Source organism: Numenius arquata, chromosome 3 (genome assembly GCF_964106895.1).
Source record: "Numenius arquata chromosome 3, bNumArq3.hap1.1, whole genome shotgun sequence".
Classification (NCBI taxonomy): Eukaryota; Metazoa; Chordata; class Aves; order Charadriiformes; family Scolopacidae; genus Numenius; species Numenius arquata.
Genome location: NC_133578.1, coordinates 26,773,649 through 26,796,653, shown reverse-complemented (window position 1 = coordinate 26,796,653; position 23,005 = coordinate 26,773,649). Strand labels below are relative to the sequence as shown.

The window sequence follows — 23,005 nt, the reverse complement described above, 5'->3', positions numbered from 1 at the left end:
GAAATTAACGGCATATTGGGGAGAAAACTGCTCGTTCTCAGAATGATAAGACCAATGTTTGTGCTCCATGCCAAGGAACGATATGCAGGGAGGCCCTTGCTTATACTTATTGCTATAACAACCAAGGGCAGCCAATTTCATTATTTGCCCCCTTAGAGGGTCGGAAATGGAAAAAACGTAGAGGGGTCACATCGGTGGGGAGGAGTGGACAGGACAGGTGACCCAAACCTGACCAACTGGGGTATTCCATCCCATCTGCCCCATGCTCAGCATAAAGGCTGAGGGATCAAAGGGTCAGCCCCCTTCCTGCGATGGCCGACGTCCAGAGAGGACTCTGTCTGTTCATCTGCCTTTGATCCTGATCCGTGTGTTCCTGACTCCAGAGCTGGAATCCAGTTCCCATTCGTCACTGAGTCCAGTCTGGGACTTCCCCAGTGCCTGCCGGTGACGGGACTGTCATCCTGGGAGCTTGATACGGTTTTGTATATATTGTATCTATTTCATTATTTTCTTCTTTATTTTTATTTTAATATTAATTTTTCATTAAAGTAGTTTAGTTCATTCTAAACTTCCGAATCTCCTTATCTCTTTCTCCTCCTCTCTCCTCTTTTGGGGGGGGAAGGGGGGGAAGGGCCATCTGCCAGTCCGGTTTTGGTAAATTCAGCCAAAACCACGACACACTGATTATGCTTGCAATTTTGAGCAGGGTTTTCTCTTAGAATTCTTAGTGCTGTCAAGCAAGCCAATGTGTCTCAATCTCATGCTATTTCTGAATGTAGCTTGTTCTTTGTTCATGCCCAGTTATTCTTTTTACACGTTCCTCAAAGTTCTTGCTCTTGTATCCAAGAGCTCTTTTGCAGCATTACCAGGCTTTATTGTGAATTAATGGTTTCTAGTACAACTCATATTCAGCTCCTAGCATTGTCAGACTTGTGCTATATGAACAAGAAGGCTGTCTACTCTGCCTGGCTTTCTGTTGTGGCTTCCTTTTATGCTCAGGTGAATCCCTGATATTTTTAAGAAAGGTAGGAAATGATTTCTGGTTCCTGAGACCAAAGCTTTATGTACTCCTCAAATGTGATTATGCTCAAGCAAGATAAAGCAACAGCCAGGCACAAATACCCTGTGGGAATCTCCCATTATGTGAGTGGATTTTGATCTTTATTCACACAAGTTCATGCCTAAAACTTTTTCTTGTAATTAAAATAGGTGCTTTATTAGGAGTACCTTATGTCTTGTACCAGTTCTCCAATTAGTTAAAAGCCATTTTCTCTGCAGTGGGTATTAAGTTATCTTATGTTTTAAGAGTTGATTTTAAAACATACAGTTTGCTCTTTTAAAAAAAAAACCAACCTAATTTTTTGTGATCCTTTTATTGTTCAAGGCAGGTTCAAACTATATCCTCTACATCATTTTTCCTTTTATAAGTTTGTTTTCAGCTATTCTGAGTTGTAAAATCTGGTGCAGATGCATTTAATTAGTGTTTTATGCTTTTTTTTTTCTATGTAGGAATGCAAGAGGAGTCCTTTGATTTAATAGAATACTTGGATACAATGCTTTGAAAATGCAAGTAAAAAGTCCAACCTAGCAACTTTGTAGAAGTCTAGAGATTTAGGAAATAGTCTTAGAAAAGTATCTTAGAGACAATATAATTCAATTTATTTTATTAAATTAGTAATTGATAAGACAATTCTCTAGTCTCAAGGAAGCAGATTGTGAACACGGACAAAACTGGGAATAAACTTAAGAAAACTCACTTTGTTCATTTCGACTTGGAAAAATGAAGCTTTTTTTTTTAAGTTTTGGTCTGTTTTTTGAGGCTATTAAAATGACTTGTACTTTTCCTGTTTAACCTTTTAAATGCATCCCACTTCTCTTTTTCATTGTTTTTTGCTGGCTGCTTTGCATTTTGGCAGGTGATATGTTTTAATCCTGTCTTTGTCCTACAAAGAACTCATTTAAGTCTGTCTGTACTTTTGCATTTTTTTTTTCTCCTTCCTGGATGTTGCTTTAGAATTCCATAATATTTGGGGTTTAGGTCTTTGATAGAAAACTAGAGTTTGTGGATGAAATAAGATATAAATATGACCCAATACTGACAATCTGTGGTTGGTGATGTCTGGTATGTCGTTGACTCTTTTTTTGTTTATGAGGACACTAAAACACAAAGACTGGACTATGTGGTACCTGGCTGAATGTGTTGCAGTTAACACACCAGGGGTGGCAGTGTGGTTATCAGAAATATTGTATGGATTTATACAACAGACTGATGGAGAAAGTTAAGGGAGCCGAGTAGCGATTTTCCTGGCAGGTCTGTTCTCTCTGATAGACTTACGCGTGTGGTAGGCGAGGACAGAAGTCTAAGGTGACACATACAACCATGTGTTGGACACTTTGTGCATCTAGATGTTGTTCTACAATTAGATAAGAGTACCTAAAGTAGAGTGCAAGTTAACTGAAGGTAAGTAATGGCTTAATGACAGATTCCCAAATAGAAGACACTAACTTGTCAAGTGGTTCATCAAGCAAAATGATGTCATGATAATGCTGGAAAACATTCTGTTCCTCTTGAAGCATAATCCAAGATAGCTGTCTGGACTCCAAACTTGATTAACTTTCTTGGCAGCAGTCAGATATGTTATGCCAGGTGAGGACTCTTTGTCAAATAAGTTGATGTGTAAATCTGTTGCTGTTAATGTTAAGCATGCCAGATATCTGTAAGTACAGGGGCTAAAGAGGAAAGGATCAACCTTATAATTAGAACTAGCTGCAAACATGGGCACCATGCAACCACAGTCTGATAATCTAAGTTGAGAATTATTTTATTTACTGCAGTTTAGCTGAGCTCCAGTCTAGTACAATGCGTCTAATTTTAGGTTTCCTTAACATGGACAATTTCAAGGCTGGTAGAACAAAACAAAATACTAGCTACTTCAATGTTTTCAGTTTTCTGAATTACCTTGTACTGAACAGCTAATGTTTGTGTTGTGAAACAACCATCTGTTTTTAAAGAGAATCTTGTTCAAAATGTTAAATATTCTAAAATGTGTTCGTGAAGAGGCTGTCAGCCATTTGTCATACTATACCATTCACAACTTTTCATGCACAGGAATAGCAAGCTGACTTGCTATTCCTCTTTGATTCCAGCATCAAAATACAGGCTAAAAAAATTACTTAACCTGGTTTGCTTGGTGTGCCATGATTAACTGATTATTCTTTATTTGTCACAAGGAATAAAAATGTATTTACTTCTCTTAACCATCCAGTTTTTACTGTAACTTTGAATTAAAATATGTGCTTTGTGAGCAGAGATGAAAGAAATAAGAAAGAGTTGATCAGATGTGTATGGATGGTTAATAAATAGTTTGACAGGTGGAAACATTGCAGAATATGATGCCTCCTTCAGGAATTTCAGAACAAGATGAAGACTGAACATGGCAGTTCCCTGTTTTGATTTGTACTGAAAGAAAGAGGAACACGTCTTCTGAAAGGAAACTTGTCCCTTAAACATATGGGGGGTTTTTCAAGGTTGGCTTCAAAATAGTCTCTCGTGCTTTTTTAACACTGTAGGATACTGTGCACCAGGCACTATGCATATGCTGTTCACCACAGTATCCCAATAGTACTTGTTGCCCAGATGGTGCAAACCATATGCCTCTCGGTAGTTTATCTATGTTTGGGAAATACTGTCTAAAAATATAAGAAAGGTCATGAGACTTCTCAAAAGCAGCTCTAGGGAGTTTCTTTTGAATAATGCCTCTAGTGAGTTTCCTTTAAATAATTTTCTGGAGGTATTCATGCTGGTTACTTTCTTTTTTCTGTGGTTGTTTTTTTGTGTGAGTGTTTTATAGCAGAGATGAGGAACCTATGGAATCATACGTCCACCAGTGCAAGACCACAGCTCTTAAGGCATGCATACGGACCTCACTGGTCCATCTGCATGGAGAGTTTTTCCCCGTAGGAGGTGCTTGATAGGTGTACAGCACAAGGCTCTGTCTTGGATCTCTCTCTTTTTCTCTTTTTTCCCCCAGTTGTCTGAATGAACCTTTTTGGAGATGTAACAATATAGAAAGCCAGTTCATTTTTCTATTTGTTCCCATGTCTTCTGTAATTCATTTGACTATTTCCAAAGGATAAAGGATAGAATTCTCTTTGACCATATGTAAGTTGTTAAAATACAGTTTCTGTTTTGCTTACCTGGCACAGATCCACAGAGGGATGGCAGTCTAATTAAATTTCCAGCATAGTGGTTCTTTGAAGTATCAACTAATTAGGAATGGGTATTGCAAAAGTTTAGACCAGCACTCAGGAAAAGAATGCTTCATGTAACCATCACTAATTCATTAGGATAACCAAAGCTCATTTCCTTTGAGTAAAGATTTGCACATTCTCACCTACAGCAGTGTACTATATATAATACTTCTTTGTAGCTCCTCTGAAAGAACAACTCTGTTTAAAAGTAAATTAGCTAAACTGAAAGGCTAATTGCTTTGAGCTTCATGTACAAAGGATGTCCATGCTTAGATTTCTTTGCCAGCTGCAAGAGGCTGAGAAGATGTGGTTTCAGAAATCCTAACAGGGTATCTCATGACACCGAAGAATTTTAATGTGGTGTCATAAATCACTAATTTATTCTTGCTCCAGTATTGCTTGCAGAATCTAGTCTGGTAGATCACAGTTCTGTGTACTGGGGAGGAAACGTGACGGGGACAACTTGTTTAGTCTGGTAACAGTTTATGCCAAATACCTGAAAAGCTCTTATACTTGCCTTGCTTCCTCTTATGATTTTGATCAGAGTAAAAATGAGTATGTGTGGTTTGATGCAGAACTTCAAATACCTATGAAAGGTGAATATGGTATACAGACTTAGATTTTTTTCCGGATCGCTTCAGCTGGATGTTTCTTAACATATTTGAATGCTTTTCTTTGTTTCTTCTTTTTTTTTTTTTTCTTGATTTCACAGTCTCATCTTTCAATTCTTAATTGGGTCTAGTCATCTAAGTAATTTAATAAATACAACTACAGCGCTATAGCACTGTCTTTGTAATGTGTGTGTCACTCCAGTGTGATTCACAGGATCATGTCCTTTTTGAATGGGATATTTTAATTTGTGGATATTGTTATGTATCAGCCTCTGCTGAGATTTGACATACTGTGCTGTATCCAGGTTATACAAAAATGGGAGCTCGCAGGATTGATATTCCCCATATTCCCCATAATTCCCATCCTTTCTTCCTTTTAATGAAATCATACTCTTGTTTTTAGTCTTAATCCTACTTTTAAATACTTCACAACCCCATCTAAAACACCTACTCTTCACAGTCTCATCTATGACTCTTAAATTATTTGATTTCGCAGAATATAATGATCATGTAACTTCTCTTTATTCTCAGTTTGCTGACTGTAGTGTCAAGTGGCTGCTTCTGTTACGTGATAATGTTATTGAGCTATGTGTAAGCCTGAGGAACAAAATGGCCCCATTTCATATCTGATTCCTGGTGAGTGAGAATAAGTACCATCCAGAACTCTTCAAAATCTGTCTTCAGTGAAAAGCTCTTTTTGAAGGAAAAAGACACTTGCCAGATGCTTGCATAAATTTGAGTGACTAGGAAATGCAGAAAATAGGAAGACTGCTCCGGCTTTTGGGTTTGTGGTTGTTTTTGGTTTTTTTTCAATTATAATTTAATGTAAATGTAGAATTTTCCTAAGTGTAAAGCATGCTGATTGCCTTCCAAAGAAAGGGTAATTCTTACAAAATACATCTGCATTCATTTCTGGCTGCAAGTACAGGTCCTCTCCAGGTTGGACCAGTCAGAATATGCTGCTGCATGTCCTCCTAAAGCCAAGGTTTAAATGCTCCATGTAGGTATTTTTTCAGAAGTGCTTTACATCTGCTGCTCCCAGCAGTCGTTGGGAGGTCAGTGCTGCTTATAATCAGGTCACCTTTTAATTTAGATACAGGCCTTTAGGCAATCAGGGTTATTTTAAAATTTCAGCTTGTGATTTTTAATTCTTAAATTAGTAGCAAGAGATTGCTCTAAGGAATCATTTGTCTCATGTTAATGCAACTGAGACAGTACTTTGTAGTAAAAGTGAGCTTAAAACTATTCTATTTGTAAATGCAAAAGTTAAATTTTGACAGTGGATTCTTGGTTGTCTGAAGACTAATTTTCTTTCTAGGCTGGCAGCTGGGATGCTGCCTTAGGGTGTAGGTGCGGTGTTTGAGTCCTTGCTATGCTCAGTTGTTCTTTCTGGGTGTGTCCACATTTAGAACATTTTTGGTCACATCAGGAGCGCGCTTTTGAGGCAAGTGTTCTAATTTTCCCCATTAACACTGCTTTGGTTCGTATTTCTGCAGTCTCAGACTTTACCAATCAAAAGGTTTTGTTCCTTTGGATGAAAGTAAACCAAAATTTGCAGTCTAGGAGTGTATGTATCTCTTATTTCAGTGATAATGGGCTAATGCAGTACCAGGTTGATGCTTTCCAAAAGAAACCCCCTTTGAAAGGTTCTGGTGCTCTAACAGGTACTGAGCAGCAGCTGTCTGCTTCATCAGTCTGCCTTTTGGTCCATGCAGGTTCCTGATGCAGATGTTTGGCTCTGCCATTTTTAAATGTATCCAAACCAACTGAGTTTCATTAAGCTCTTAGAGATTATTGAAATAGTTACTGAATTATATTTGCAAGTATTATTTGCTTTCTGCAAGCAAACTTACAAGATTTCTGATAAGCCAGGATTTTTAGGCTGTTACCTATTCTGTTATTAAATAATTGTATGTTTATAGCATCTAGAACAATGTAATATAAAACCACTTTTGTTTCAAAACCTTTTACTTCAGGGAACAAAAACTGCAACAGCACTGTTGACATAAAAATATACAGAAAAGAAAGGGAGTAGAGGAAGTTATTTATGGTTTAAAAAATACATTGAAAAGTAACAAATACCAAAGCTCTAAGCAGATTAAATTTTCAGATGAAAATGTCATCTAAGCTCAGCCGAGTCGAGGATCTTGGTTGCTTGCCTTGAAATATGATACTTACACTTAAATGATTTAGTGTGACAGTGTCTAGCCTAGGTTTTCAGGATCACTAGTATTTTGTTTTTAAAAGCAATTAGGTTCCTGGACACTACAATTATTTTTCATAATTATTTTTTGTTTTAATATTTGATGTGATGTATATCTTAATGTATTTTTTTTTTGTTTCTTTGATGACAGAACTGTTAGTTATATAAACAAATATATGACTATGAACTTTGTTTATTTAGAATACTTGATTGCTGAATCATGCTCGAGGAAGAATTTGTACAAATACTAAAATTTTAAGCATGGGCTAGATTTAGGAATGTGATGAAATACTCCATCCCACCATATAAATGACTCTTTAAATAACCTGTTTCTGAAGTTGTTTCCATTCACATACCTGTGCCAAAGAACCAAACAGACTTTCTCCTGGTAATATACTTGTCTGGATAACAAGTGGACTGTTGTAGTATTGCTTGCGACTATGCTGTTTTCGGTGCAATTGCTTTTGTGTTTTGTTTTGTGTGCCTGGAGATGTGGTCTCTCTTATTCCTCTTGTCTAGTAGAGTGGTAGGTACGCACAAAGATGTCTGCTGCTGTGGTACCTGGGCTGAAAAAAGGACCTTGCATTTGAAGCCTCTTTGCTTCTAAAAGCTGGATATAGGTGCAGTCTTGCCTGGAAAGAGCTCTTCTGCGCAGCTCCCTGAGCCAGCCTTCGACTGATCCAGAATATTTGGGTGGTGGTGGGAAAGAATAAAGAGCAAGTTTTTCAGCCAAGAAAGCAGAAATATTTTCTATTTGAGTTACCTTAGTCCCTTCTCACCCTTATAAAGAGCCCTCTCCCCTTCTCTACTGGTTTAGCAGCATACCTTAAATAAAATACGCACCTACACGCCTCCTCCCCCATATATATAAAACTGTTCGTTGTGCAGTTTGGTTCATTTATCATGAGGTTTTTATTCTCTAGGGACAAGTGCATATTTCAGGCTCTTGGACTGTTGTCTAGGGACTGTAATTTACTGTGCATTTAGGTAGCTCCCACAAGACTAACTTCTAGCTGGTATTTCTCTGTATGATAGTTTCAATTGTAAAGGTATTGATGGACTACTCTATACAACATCTTAATGCTTGTTTGAAGGCTGAAAATTTGGGTGTATATAAAAATGGGAAGTATTCATTAGTCTCACTTGAACAGTCTCCTGTCTTCCAGAGTTTCAGTAACATCTCTGTCAGCATCCTTTTTATTGAATAATTGTATTTGGGGCAGTGGGTACTGCTATGGGCATTGGAAAGTGAAAAGCTCTGGAACCAGTGTTTAGTGAGGCACAGGAAATGTATTTGAAAATAATCTTAACCTCTGCTAGAGATGCAGTAATAAACCTGCTTTAAAATAGAGAGCTTGCAGAACAAAATAATGAGTTGTTGTGAGTTGTCATCGTGCACAGACTGTGATGTATTGCCAACATTATTTCTGAGCTCTGTGGTGTGTCACAAATGCATGTATTTCTTTATTAAGCAACGCCTCTGCAATTTGGAACCTTATTTGTTGTAACTGGTCTTTTGTTTGTGTTGCATAGCATTTTAAAAAAGAAAATGCTGATTTAGTAGTAAGCATTATTAGTTGGCTCCCAGTAACAATTTTGTCTGCTTGCTTTGTAGGTATGAAGCGTCCATTAAGTCCTGACCACGTCTTTGAAGATGGGATTATGAATCAACCAGCTGTTCTACGGGGCTTTGAAGAAAAAGGACTGAGGAATGACAGACAGGACTATCAATTAAGCAAAGAAAAAAAGAAGATACTGTTTTCCTTCTGTGAAGTGTGCAATATACAGCTGAACTCTGCAGCACAAGCTCAAGTTCATTACAATGGGAGGTCTCACCTGAAAAGAGTAAAGCAGCTAAATAATGGAAAACTCCCTACAAGTACAGCTCCTGGCACTTTGTTTGCAAGTACAAGCACAGGTACATGATTAGTATGAGATGTTGAATTTTGGTCAAGAGCACTGAAGAAGCTTTTAAGCTCTACCTTCCCCACCCAACATAACCATTAAAATTAATACAGATTAATACCAGTAGTTAATAATATTTTGCCGTGTTCAGAATTACTGATGTATTTATTTTTCTGTGAAGCCAACTCGTATTAATGCAGTATTGCATTAATGCATGATTAATGGCTGTGTAGGGCCTTGCATAGTTGAGATATGGTCTATTTTAAAAATAGCTGTTGTGGGTTCAAATAGTCATGTATTTTGTCATCTTCTTTTGTTCCCAAGACAAAGTTCTGAAGGGATGCTATGGGAACAGAAGTGTAGTGGTAGGAAGAGGAGAGCTGGAATTTAGAGCCTTGGCCCTTTCATTGTTTCTGCTTTCAGTGGTCTGGGTTTTAGTTACTCTCATTCAAATGAGAAGTAATTTGAAATAATACTTTTTCCTTATTGGGCAAAACAAAAGTACCAAATGCTTGGGCAAAATGTATTTAACGTATAACGTAAAGGTGCAAAGTGCATAATGTGCTTTCGTGTTAGGTTTTTTTTTTCAGTGTTAGGCTCAGCTCACACCTGCAGTATTTCCTTCTCTACACATGTAAGTGAACACATAGAAGAAATGATTCAATCTTGTATGGTTTTAAGGGTAAGGATTCTCCTTCCCTTTTTTAAGAGGTCCTGGTATGCCATATGGTCTCTTGCTTTGATGTTCGTAGTTTAAGGATTTTGCTGCAGGATTATCCTTTTGCTGTGATGTTCCAACAGCATTAAAGAAAATTTGTTAGAGCACTTTAAGGGTGGTTTCTTGCCGATAATTGAAATAGGTACTTTCTTGCTTCAAGTTGCAACAGGCTAGGTTTAGACTGGACATTAGGAAGAAATTCTTCACAGTAAGAGTGATCAGGCACTGGAACAGGCTGCCCAGGGAGGTGGTTGAGTCACCACCCTTGGATGAGTTTAAGAGTCACTTAGATGTGGTGTTGGGGGATATGGTGTAGGGAAAAACTTTGTAGAGTAGGGTAGATGGTTGGACTCGATGATCTCAAGGGTCTTTTCCAACCTAGATGATTCTATGATTCTATGATTTTGTTAAAGAAAATTCACGGGGGTTTGACATTCTGTAGAATCCAAACCAGTCAAAGTTCATCTTAAAAAGTACTCTTTACCTCAAGTAAGCATAGCAAGTAACCCTTTCTGGTTCTGAGATAAATAAAATGCTGCAGATTTAAGGAATTATTGTCTAGAAAAAGCAAAAGTTGCTGCTTATTAGCACTTGGTATTGATGAAGTAACAGATCTCTGTCTTCATGAAAAAGTTTTATTAATTTTATTAGAGTGGTTTTTTAGTAGCCACATGAGGGGCTTTGCTTTGGGGTTTTTGTATAGAAACAGTCAAACTGCATTTAAGGGTTAATTCTTGTTAACTGAATTTGACTTTTCTTGAAGTCTGTGGTATTGTTTTGTTTAGAGCCAAGGAGTGTAAGGGTATCACTTTGGTAAGACCCATGGTCCGTAAGATTGTATTCCTACTGAATAACACATAAATGACTTAATTGTGTGCATTCTTAGAATAACTTAATAGCTGTGAGACATTGTAAGCTAATTTAAATTCCTCTGCAAATTTGAAACGTCTGCACTGTGTGTTTTCTTTTGCTTTTCGTTAGCTGGACCCCTGCACCTGATGTCTTTGTAATCATTCCTGGGGACTGCAGCTGATGCTCCAGCACCATTGCTCAAAGAATGCTCTGATGCTGAGAATATTTTGTGTTTGCTGGAATACATGCTTTGGGGTTACTGTATAGCTTAGGAGTTAAAATTCATAGAAACATAGAATGGTTAGAGTTGGAAAGGACCTTAAAGATCATCAAGCCCCCCTGCCATGGGCAGGGAAACCTCCCACTAGAACAGGTTGCTCAAAGCCCATCCAGCCTGGCCTTGAGCACTTCCAGGGATGGGGCAGGGATTCATGTTTCTTTCTGCTGTTCACTGATGTCTATATTAGATTATATCCTAGTTTTTTACTAGTTATGTGTGTTGAAATAGGCATTCTGTTTTCATAGCTGAAGGATGTTGGTTTCATAGTATTTAAAAGAAAGAAATACCTTGCATAGGCAGCTTATTATTATTATTGCATAGAAAATTTAATATACTGCTTAAGAGCCAGTATGAAAACAAGATTTACTGAAATGTACTACTTGTTTTTGGAAAGTGTTCTTTGAGTAGAAATTAATTTTCTTACATATTGACATTATCCCGGTTCAGCTTTAATCCACGTTCTCTGGAGTGTTATTACCCCTTGTAATGGGAGTCTGCCTTTCACATTTCTTTGGCTAACATTGTAAACGGAATTAATTGTGCAGATGGTGAGAGAACAATTATATATTCACCTCACCTCACCAGTGAACAGACTTTTTATTCCACATGTGAAGGAAGCAAATAGCCCCTCTCATACTTCACTGTTATAACTACATCCCCTTCTAATGAACCGGGTAGTGAACAGTTCAGCACACCTCAGGAAGCTTTCTGCAAAGGTTCTTGCTAATCTGTGTTTGGAGTTTTCCTCTGTTTCCATAGGATGAGTATGAAATTAATAACATTCCTGTTGGAAAATAAGGTGACTGTAAAATATACATGACTATACCTATTCACTGACAGTACAGAAATGAGGATTGCAGATCTGCCACAACTGTCTTGATCCTGTGTGACAGAACTGATGTGTGTACCATCGCTGCTTTCAGCCTCCTTGGCACTTGGTGAACTTTCTTCCAAATAGGGATGAACACAAAGGAGTCATAAGACATATTTTGATATTCGCCCTCTTCCAAGGCCCTCTCTATGACAGGTGGCCTCAGGTTGTTATAAAGCATCCTTTTAATTGTTGACTTTAATTGTTTTACAACTACAACCTCAATTTGTTGCTTGTAACTTTCAGTAATCGGTAATGAAAAGTTTACTAAGATTCAATAACTGTGGAATTCCAGTTCTTGGCAGTAATACTTTACAATGTATAGATGAAGGAGTTTTATATATTTAAAGTCTAAATATCTTTTTTTAGAGATTTAAAGTTACTTCTTTATATTTTGAGTAAGTGTACGATTGTCATAGAATTTTAAAAGGTATTTAGCAACATATTTTTCTAAAAAGCCTACTCTGTTTATGTAGATTCTTGTTTATTTTGTCACCTCCACCCCATTACTGAAATCTAGAAGCTGTTTTGCTATTGTACCTGCAATTTCAGTTACTTTACAGCAAGTAAAATTGCTTATAAAATAAAGTTTACAGCTGCTTTTCTTTGTATTGATTAAATCAGTAAGTTAATTGATTAAATTAGAAGGCTTTGAGGATTTGATCCACTCATTGAACTCCTCAGTTTCTTTAGATTGGTATTAAAAATTATGTGTGTGAGGAAAATAGTATTCTACTGGAAAAGCGTATTGCACACAATGTTAGAGCCTTGGCTACTGATTGTTAGTGGTTATTCATTATCATTTGTACCCATCCCCAAGTGATACCATCCCCAAGGGCCATCCCTGTCCTTGTGCCAGGCATATCTGATGTACGGCCAGGCTTCTGCCAGAAGGAAATAAATTAATTTCCAGGAAAACAAGGAAGTGTGTATATGCTTCTGCAGCTTGAATTGGAAATTATTTGAGTTATTTCCTATAAGCAGGAAAAGAAAGGGTAGTTTCTTGCAGTTTTGGTGAAATGGATTTTGGACTAGGCCTGTTAAAAGCTTTTCAGCAGCACGTCTTGCTGGAGCCTGCAGTGGTGATAGCCGTGGGTCAGGTCTCAGCTGCTTGGGGTACCAGAAATCCCACCTGCCACCCCGAAAACAAGGGCTAAAGTATCTGCTCTTCAAAGGGAGAGGAACCGGTTTTGAGAGCATGGTACGACCCTGGATAATTAAAGGTTGCTTGCCTCCTTGTCTGCTGACAGATAGCTAGTGAGTTAATTGTTTAGGAAATGAGGAAAGGAGCGGGGGGGGGGACAGCGTTTCGCAGGCGGGAGAGGGAGCGTGGCTGCGGGGTCGCAAGGCTTCCACGAGATGGTGCTGCAGCCCGGGCGATTGAGCCAACGAGCCCGGCTGTGGGGTGTGTTGGCTTGTTCTGCCTCTTTTCTTAAGGCTTTTTTATTAAGCAAGCTATCTGTAGGGATAACAGCGAGTTGTTTGTTAATATATGCTGTGGCCAGTTTTGTGGACGACTTTGTTATATTCCTCCCGGTTCTCATTTGGAGATGACACCGATTTTGCTCCACAAATTCTTATTACTGGGGAGGTATCTCATGGTGAATCTCCTGATTCTCTCTCCTTTGCCCCCATGCTAACATAGGAATGGTTACTGCAGTTTTAAGACTGAGTCTACTAGAAATACCTATTTCCAGAGATCTGTAAAATTTGGACTTCACTGGGTAGGGCAGTTTCCTTTTTGTTACAGAAAGTGCCCGAATTCTAGAAGTGAGCAAAGCAGAATAAATTTTTTCCTGGGTATTAGGGTGGTTTAAACAGCAAATGTGGTTTAGGGTGCAGATGCCACTCATTAATGCCTGTTTGAAGATCTTTCTGTAGGTTTGACTGGAAGTGAGATTGCGAGGTCAGTCCTCTGGCAGTGTTTTCAGGTAGCAGCTTTGCCTGTTTGCTCTTGAAATCTCTGACCTTGCAGGACTAGGACAGTTTTGGAAGTGCTATGGGCCCTTATACTGTGACTCTTTGTAGGGAACAGTCCTATGAGTTAATGTGTTCCCCTGTCATACTGAGGAGATAATGACAGGATGATTTCCTGAGAGATTATCAACACACAGTTGTGTGAACTAGCTCACAGCAGTGACAGCCAGGAGTTTGTTGAACTAGCAAAATAAGTACATAAATGACTAGACTTCTGTTGTGTTCATGACTTAAATCAGGTCGCAGAAAGGGCCTCATAATGCTAGTGCGAGGGAGAGAGTAAAACAAGAATCTTGGACATGGTAAGAGAGAAAGGGAGTACGGAGAAGGCAAATTTTCTTCATTTTTGGCAATAGGGATTAGAACTGTTTTGCTTTCTTGTGCAATGCCATATTGCGTTGGCAGTCTAGGCATCCTTTCAAGTTAATGGAGGCAGGGAGGCTTACAATTAAGGTGCTCAGAATTACCCCTCAAAGGATCCATGGACTATATAACTAACTTGCATGTTAGTTTGCGAAATGTCTAGAGTTAGGAAGTGTGAATAGTGTCTTCAGCTATGTCAAATGAAAAGGATCTTCTTAAACATCTAACTTAGATTAATATTAAATTTTCTAAGCATTTGGCTTTTTCTTTCTCTCAAAAAGTAAAACTGACTATCAGTAGACATTGAGAAATTATTCCATAAATATTCCAACTAGCCTTAAATCCACATGCCCGCCTTTTGGCCTGGTGCATATGAGCTGCATTTTTTTTTAATTATTTTTTAAATGAAACTGTAAAGAATTTACCTTGCCAGGCGACGAGATCAGTGCAGGATTCAATGATGGTCTGTTACAGTAGAATGAAACTGCAGTGCATTTCTCAGATTTCAGTGGAGTTTTTCCTTGGCTTTTAATTGTCAGAAGAACCTGATCCTAAATGGAGAGGTCTTTGTATGTAAGTTTGAATCCTTAGCTGGGCCAAGACTAGCTTTCTGACAGGTAGCTTAGTTGCCATCTAAAACTGCTTTGTGCTAACTTACTGGAGAACAGAATTTTTTTTACTTTTTTTGTGTTAAGCCTCTTGATCTAGATCCTCAAATTCCTTATCAGTGTTTGTCTTTCATTTTTCTAAAAAAAGAATAAGGATAATCTGACTTTTATTACAGAAGATCTTTATGAATTATTCTACCAAGTACTCAGATGAATGTTAAGCAGCAATGAAAAGTGTCTTGAAAAAGTTTGTGAGCTGAGTCCTACTAAATGTATGCATGCATGCATAGCTGTAGAATTGGTGTGTAAGACTACAGAGAAGAGGAGGAATGATAGTAAAAGCACTGTGAGTTTACTCTTTCTTGTGTTTTGGCAAATCCTTTTTTAGACTTGTAGACGGTCAGCACTCGTTCTGCCTTCCATATCTGCTGCCTACAGCCCAACCTTTTGGAAAGCAGTTTGAAAAAAGCTGCTGCTGTGGGGGCATAAAGTAGAGCAACAACTCGGGGCTTTCTTCCTCTGCCCTCCATGTGAAAGGGAGGTTGTTCCCCATTTTGCTATCCTGTATTGCTAGTCTATTTGGAAAAGATTAGACCCTTTTGGTAGAAAGCAAAACTATTACCTTTCCCCAATATAATAATAAATAAATAAGAGTTACATTCCTGTAATGCAACTTAGATTATGAGCTGCTGAGAAACTGAGTATTTAATTTCTTACTGTAGGGTATGTTGACTTCTTTTCTTACTCGATGGTCTTTTGAAACAGATTGCATTTGGTAGATGGTTCCACATTCTTTCCATCACTTGAGTATCTTCCACACTTACTTAAGAAATATGTAATGTTACATAAGTTAAAGTTTTTCTTACAATATGATATGTATTTATGATAAATGATTGCTATTTTTCTTTTACAGCAGTCATGATTAGCTGCTCTGAAATTAAGGGTCTTTATTATATTGTTTTGGTGCACTTGATGCTCCATCAACATTTTATAATGTTGATGATGAGACTTAATATCAAGGGACAGAGCTGATGTTAAAGGTGGTTTCTTGTTTGCTAATAACTACAAACTGTATCTATAATAATTTATTCTGTGTTTGGGTAGCTGCACTGTGAAAGTACTGGTAGAATTCCTAAAAATAATAAGTAGGTGATATGTATACTTACTGGTAGTCTTCAAGTGAAAAAAAAAAATGGAAAATTATTGTTTCGTTGAGGTTGGTTGATTTTAAGTAATTGTCAAGTTGCATTAGAGCAAGACATTCAAAAATTCCCTAATGGAAAAAAGAAAACCCAACCTTTTTTGATGTTGGTAAAGGTTATCAGACTGATTATTCATTTGTAGCCTCGACTTCATTCTCTTAGAGGTGGGGAGCACATGAATTAAATTTGTAAGCAAACAAAAGGACTATGTAGCTAGTATGGAAAAAAGCAGTTTATGGCGGGTGATGCTTTGGGTGGAGCGGGCTAGGGTTTCAAACTAAAATTGCCTACCAAAGTTGGCACTCTTTGCCATTAGTTTGCATAAATATATTCTTAAAGCAAAACTTCCTGCAAGATTCCTTCTTGGAGAGTTTGACCTGTCTTCTGGGGCAGTTATGCTGTGGTAAAGAACCAACATTTAAGACATCAGATGTTCTAGAGTCTAGGACCAAAAATACAGCTGCTCACCAGCCATGATTTCAAGTTGAGAATGACTGCAGGAGTGGCGATGACACACCTGCTCAGGTATTGCTTAAACAGCCTGGGCAATGGTCTGGAGAGCTACTGAAATCAGTTGAGTTCGTGTTGCTGCAAGGGCTTCTTCACTGTCTCTTTGAAGGATGTGATCCACAGTTTACGGTACAGACAGCTGAGATTAAAAGGGAACTATAAATGCAGAGTCATCATTTTTATTCAGTGCACATTTCCAACAGTGATTTATGTATTAAAATGACTGAAAAAAAATAGTCAGATTTGTTTATTATTTTTTTCTTGCAAAAGTAAATCAGATACTCTTTCTTGTACAGTAAATATCCTCATCTGGGATCAGATCCTGCCAAAATTTCTCTCATAGTTGTCTTATGACACAGTAGTATATTTGGATAACTGTACAGGTATTATAATAAAAACTCCTGTGTCTTTCTATTTCTTTGCAAACTTAATCTAGTCGTGATTACATCTGATTCTTATTATACTGTGTATCTCTTGTGGGTGTGAGTATGCACAGTGACACATGCCCTCTTACCTTTTTTGGGAAAGAAAACGTATGAAGTACCTGAAAAGACAAAAGGATTTACATAGTGGGAAGTCTGTGTGGGAGTTGGAAGAGCATGAATTTAATAAGCCATGGAAATTTTTCATAGTAAGTAATTGAAAATTATTGTTGTTTTGAAAGATGAAGGCATTGGTCATGTAATGTCATGTAAGTTGTTGATGCTTGTTGGGTTTGATTTTTTACAAATACTTAATCTGCTGGACTGTACAGATCTTGGCTGGGTCAGTATTTTAAAATTTTTCATCCAAATATTTATGTTTCTCTTTAATACATATATTTGTTTATTTAAAACAGACTTTGTTATGTGGTTAAAAAGTACTTATTTTTTCATTTGCATAATTGTAAATTAATCTTATTTAGAAAAGCTGTAAGGAATCATTAATTTTTATTGCTGGATTTTTTTCAATAATGAACCTCATCAGAATACAGGCTACTGATTCTCCTCTGTCTCGTGTTCATTGTAGAAAAGACAGAGCTATTTTTAACATTTACACAGTCTAGATAGATGATTCTTCGTTCTCTGTGGTTTGGAGCTGAATCCGTGGAGCCTTTCATAATCATATCCTTTTTTTTTTTTTAATGGTTTGTTTGAATTTGATCACTGTAGCCGATTCTGTGCATCGATAATGAAGGCTTGGGTTGCCTGTTTCTCAGCATAAATTCACCTCAGACTTCTACTTTGACAGTGCTCTGTGTTTCAGTACGCATGAAGATAGAGAACTGAAATTGCTTTGCTTTCTTTACAAATGACTCAGAGTGTGCTTGTCCTTCCCTAAAATGTTGCCAGCGTGTGAAGGATTTTCAATGAGCAGTGCAATAAGCCGGCATCTGGGAAGGTTTGAGGCTGCACTGGTATAACAGTGTACTGTCACACAGATGATCAGGGCTGGAGCCAAGACTCTGTAGCACCGTAGATCATATTGGTCACATACTGGAAGTTTTGTTTATGTAACTTGGTTGCTGTTTAAGCTGCTTAAATAGTATTGCCATAATGTGGAGTGGACTTCCCAGCAGAGGTAAGCATGATTTTTATTATTAAACTTCACTGAATTGCTTTGTGATATGATATATTAACAGTGGATGCTTACACGTTTGGCACTATTTCTGTGTGCATGTAATTTGTTTTTTAGTTATTCCAGTGGAAAGGATAAGAAAATGGCAAGGCATACAATGCATATTTTTCTTCTCTTCTTATTTCAGTATTTAAAGTAACTCTAGATATGTGGCAAGCTCCCTTTCCTTGCTTGCTGTTTGCAGAGGGCATCTTTCCAGTAGGTGACTTCCTATGCATTTTAAATGTTTTTTGGAATATGTCAGTGATGCTGTATTATTGTTAGAGAAAGAGACTAATTAGCAGTGTGACTAAATAGCTCTTACCAGAGCTTGCTTGCTGGTTTCTTAAATCTCAAATTATAGTTACAATGATATATAAAACACAAGAGCTGTTGGATTCTCCAGATAAACTAAGAAAGTAAAGAATGAAATAAATTGTATACTGAATTTGACATTTTGTGTATGTCTGTCATTGTTAGCATTAAAAGTTATGACCTGTCATGCCCAGGATAGTTTCCAGTAATTCATTTGCACTGACAGCTTGCTTTGAAGGGTAGAAAATTACTGTTGCTTCTACCTAACCAGTTAAATTTGAGATTTAGTGCAGTAAGTTTTATTTAGGGAAACAGATAGTATGCTAAAGGTAGCCTGTGAAGTTCTAGTAGTAAATCTTTAAGCTCAAAGGAAGCATTATCACAAACTAAATAGACTTTGTACCTATGTGGTTAAAAAAAAAAAGTTTTTTATCGAGAATTTCACCTATAGCAGAACACAAAGAAATAGTTCAACTGAGTTACTTATTAAGCATTGCGGTTCTGCTAATATGTTTAGTTTGTGGTGAGACCTGCTATGATTATATTTGCCTTTGCTGATAGTATTTTTTTTTTAATAAAAGAAGGAAAGATGCTGAAAATGACTTATTAAAATGTTTTTCTTCCTTGCTATAGAAATTTCTGTGCTTACTATGTAAAGACTGCTGTGGGTTTTTTTTTTTTATAAGGAACTAGGACAGCTCATGTGTTTTCCTGCTAAATATATTTATGAGGCAGCTGTTTTATAGCTTTCAGCTCTAAAGTTATAGATAAGTGTGTATTTGTTTGACAGAAGATTCGAGAATTTCCATTTACTGCCAGTACATGTAAAGCTTGGCTAAGCAGACTGCATCAGGAGCACACACCATTTGTATTAGCCAATCTGTCTTTGCAAGTCCCAGGGCCACTATCTTGCTAGAAGCCACTGTGTGCTTTTGAAAGCATGAAATTAGTTTTATACTGAGCACATGGTTTCTCATTTAGCAGTTCTTTTTATGGTAATGGTCAATTTATGGTTCAGTGCCAGAGTTTTGGTGTTCTGTCAAAGCTGATAGCTTCTGCTAAGGTGTTCTTTGGAGATAAAAACAAACAAACAAACAAAACCCAAAACAACACAGCCCACAAAAAAAAAAAAAGCCAAGCCAACAAAAATACAGTTTGTGGTGGGGATCCTAGGGAGACCCTAATAAAGGAAAATTCTCCCCAGTGACCTAACGACTCACAATTCTGATAGCATTTTAGAATTATTTTGTTGTAGTCTTTCAGATAACATTTGTAAGCATACATTTGTCATTCATGACATAAAATTATTAAATTCATTGTCACCTTCTCACACTTCATACAGAGTTTTATAATCACTTTGCAATAAGCTTTTTGTGACATGGAAGATCACTATCCCTTGATGCTAATTTTCTGTGTGTGCTCATTTAGTGATCAAGGACAAAATACACTTGAAAAATGTATATGAAGCACCCTGAGTATTCAGGAGAGGTGCTTTTGAGAAAGCAACTTTAGAATACATTACAAACTTTGCTCTTTTTTTGGAGATCTATAGGAGTCAAAATAGATTGTTAGTAAAACCTTTGTAAAACCTCCTTCAGTACATATAATTCATAAGTCGATGAGCCAACTTTTTTACCTGTGTTTTGTTCTTGGAAAAGAGCATTCTAACTCTGCTAGGTTGCTAACTATTCCCTCACTAGCAGCTATCCTTAGTGAAAGACTAAGTTGGTTAATGTTGTGCACTGTTAGGCTTCACTTGGGTTACTTTATCCAGTTTACATTAATCTCTCTTGTATATTAGGTAATTTTAAATTGTGTTGCTTTTAATATAGGTCTCCATAATTCTGACTTGATCCTGCAATAAGCATTTTTTTATGATACAATATTTGCTTCTTTGCTTAATGCTGTCTGAAAGGGGCAAAATTTGACGTTGCATTTTGTGTGGAAGTTGTGGTGGGCTGTAGAACCATTAATGTTTCTTCTCTTGTGTGCTGAGAAGAGATTCTGATCGGCTACCTTTATGCCTTCTTGGGAAAGCGGCTGGAGGCCATAGCTTCCAGAAGCTTATTGAGAAGTAAACTTAAGCTGGTGTACCAACTTTTTATTATTCCATCATCACGGAGGAGGAAGAGAAGCAGCAGCTATTGAGACTACTGTGCTTTGTCAAAGACACTTGGAAGGCTCAGCAGAGTATCACTTCAACAAAGCTCCTTTCTCAAAGCCATGTTGTTTGAATCATCCTGTAGTCACGAGATAGATGCAGACTGACAGCTTGTTTTTTTATACAGCTTTAAAAAAACCAAACATTTCTGTCATTTTAGGACCTTTGAATAAATTTACTTGCTATTCTTCAGCGTGTGTTTAAAGGCTACCAGGCAGAAAATATTGTTATGAACATTTGGAAAACAATGTGTGACATGTCACTACCATGACATATAAAACTTGTTTCATTTCTTTAAGTGCCTGAGTTAGAATGCCTTTCCTTGTCCTTTTATTCTTTCTGAGAGTCTTTTTATCCGTGCTTTTTATTGCTATGAATACAAGCTTGTCACATTTCAAGCTGGCTGGTCCTTTGTTCCAAGATGATGATGTTTGTAATGTGCTTTCAGCTTCACAGATCTTGCATCCTCTTCCAGGTGTCTTTATGGCTGCATATTTCCCCTCCTGGCGTTTCACATTGGTAGGTAAAGTGAGAAGGAAGATCTGGTGTGTTTGTTACACTGGACAAAACTACTTCGCTTCCTGGTAGGAATCTCTCCTGTTTCAAAAGCCATTTATGTATCCAATTGCCAATTTGTCGCATGGCACCATAATTTTGATTTCTTCCATTTTAGAAGACATCAGTGTTAATGTATGGTGATCTTTTGCAGTTTGAGAGGGTTTGGGGGATAGCAGCTTCACTACTGCAAGATTACTTACAAGGAGATTCTGAAAGGAGAAGAGGATACTGTAAGCTAAAAGGAAAAAATGATTGGGGAAGAGGTACAGGGTTGTGAGCAATTCCATGTTGATCACTTGACTTTGGGTCTTAAGCCTAGCCAAGCTCTTCTTGGAAATCTTGAATTTGCCTTTTTTAGCGAAGGTCACTGATGATTTCTGCCAGAGGAGTGGAGTAAACAGAATTGTAGTTCACTGCGGCAGCTCTGTTGAAGCCCAAGTCCTGAAGCTGGAGTTTATATATGTTTTTCCCAGTATATATGCTAAAGAGCCAGAGATGTTCTGGAGGTCTAACCTAGAATGTTCAGCCAAGAAATTGTGCAGTTTTTCATATGCTTTCTGTTCTGTAGGTTTCTAAGCACTGCTCATAACATATCTTTGAAGGGAAATGAGCTGAGTAACTTCCCTTTTTTTGTTCCTGTAAGGATATTTTTAATTATTTTTTTTTGGAAGTGAGGAAAGCAGGGTACTTTTTGATCTGTACAGGTGTAAGGAGGGTGCTTTTGTACTGACACCAGCAGTTAGGACAGATGAAAGTCATAAGTTCCTTAGCCCTGAGTAGGTCCAAGACCTATCCTGAAAAAAGTTTTTTGTCTGTGATTGAGCAGTGCAGATCTTAGGAGGAGATGAGGAAGTCTTTTTAATACTCTTTGAATAGAGAAATACAGCTTCTTTGAGGACTGAGATATTCAAATTTATATAGTGTGTTACAGGAGTTACCTGAGAAAAAAAGATATGACTGTGAAAGCTCAGTGGACAAAACTTTTCCTGGTAGGCAACTTGTGAAAGTGTCAGACTTCTGACTGGACAAGAATTTGTGGTATGATGTGTTTGGTGATACCACTTGTTAGCGTATGTGGTTGCTCTGGATGGTGTGTGAGATCTGTGTTCAGATCACCTGTGTTCAGGGGATTAAAGGATGTTTCCATGTGTAGGGACTTCTGTGCTTATTATGGTGTGTTCTTTTCTGGATTTTTTGTTTGTTTCTTTAGCTGTTCAGTTAGGTAATGTTTATACTTTTACTGAGCTAGTGGAAGAGACAGAGAGAGATGATCTCTAGTGTGCTGGTTTCCCTTTTGCTCTCTTCAAGCATTCTGTAATGACATAATTAGAATTCAGAATAAGTTGCCTGGAAGTTTGTGACTTCTACCCAGGGGCCTCCATTTTCTTTCTTTAGGATACTTCGTAGTAGGGGAAGCAGAGAGAAGGGAAGAAATCCATGAAGGAAGTTCTTAAAATTGTCTTTCTGCTCAAACTGGATTCAAAATTTTCACATGTGCAATCTCTTCTTGCTCAGCGTAGAGTGTTTGCAACGATTACATCCTGAAATGTTTTGTTTCATAATAGGTAGAATTAAACCATAATTCTGGGACTGAGCATTTAAATGTGAACAGAAAAGGAGGTGTGTTTTTATCAGCAGAACACACTTAAATGAAACATGGAGAAAATAAAGAGGTGAGGAAGATTTCTAGGCTTTAGAGTGGCACATCTGGATAAAGAGTCACAGAAATCACTTCATCAAGAGAAAGCAGGCTAGTTGGAAGGAACTGAAGGTTATTGTTAGGAATTGCAATTAGTGTATTGTGGCCAGCTTTGTTAGTGGTACCATTGAAGCCTTATATGTCTCTGGTAACGTTCTGAATAGTAAAAATCCATCCTCTAGGTAATCATTGTGGCAACCTCTTTTTAAGGAAACAAATAGTACTTGGCACCTGTGTACCCAGGTTACTTCTGAAAATAAGATTTACGCTTTTCAGTCACTTTGGCTGGTGAGCAGGACACAGACTTTCAGAAAAGCCAAAGCTG

The 23,005-nt window shown here is 37.6% G+C and overlaps 1 protein-coding gene across 3 annotated transcripts in view; it reads left to right on the top strand.

Moving 5' to 3' along the window:
• The first annotated feature begins 8,682 nt into the window (after window positions 1-8,682).
• Window positions 8,683-23,005, top strand: part of ZNF385B (zinc finger protein 385B) — a 138,917-nt gene continuing 124,594 nt past the window's right edge. For all 3 annotated transcript variants that reach the window (XM_074145174.1, XM_074145173.1, XM_074145172.1), the window contains exon 1: window positions 8,683-8,983. In XM_074145174.1, the coding sequence (XP_074001275.1) occupies window positions 8,683-8,983 (301 nt within the window). The remainder of the gene's footprint in view (window positions 8,984-23,005) is intronic.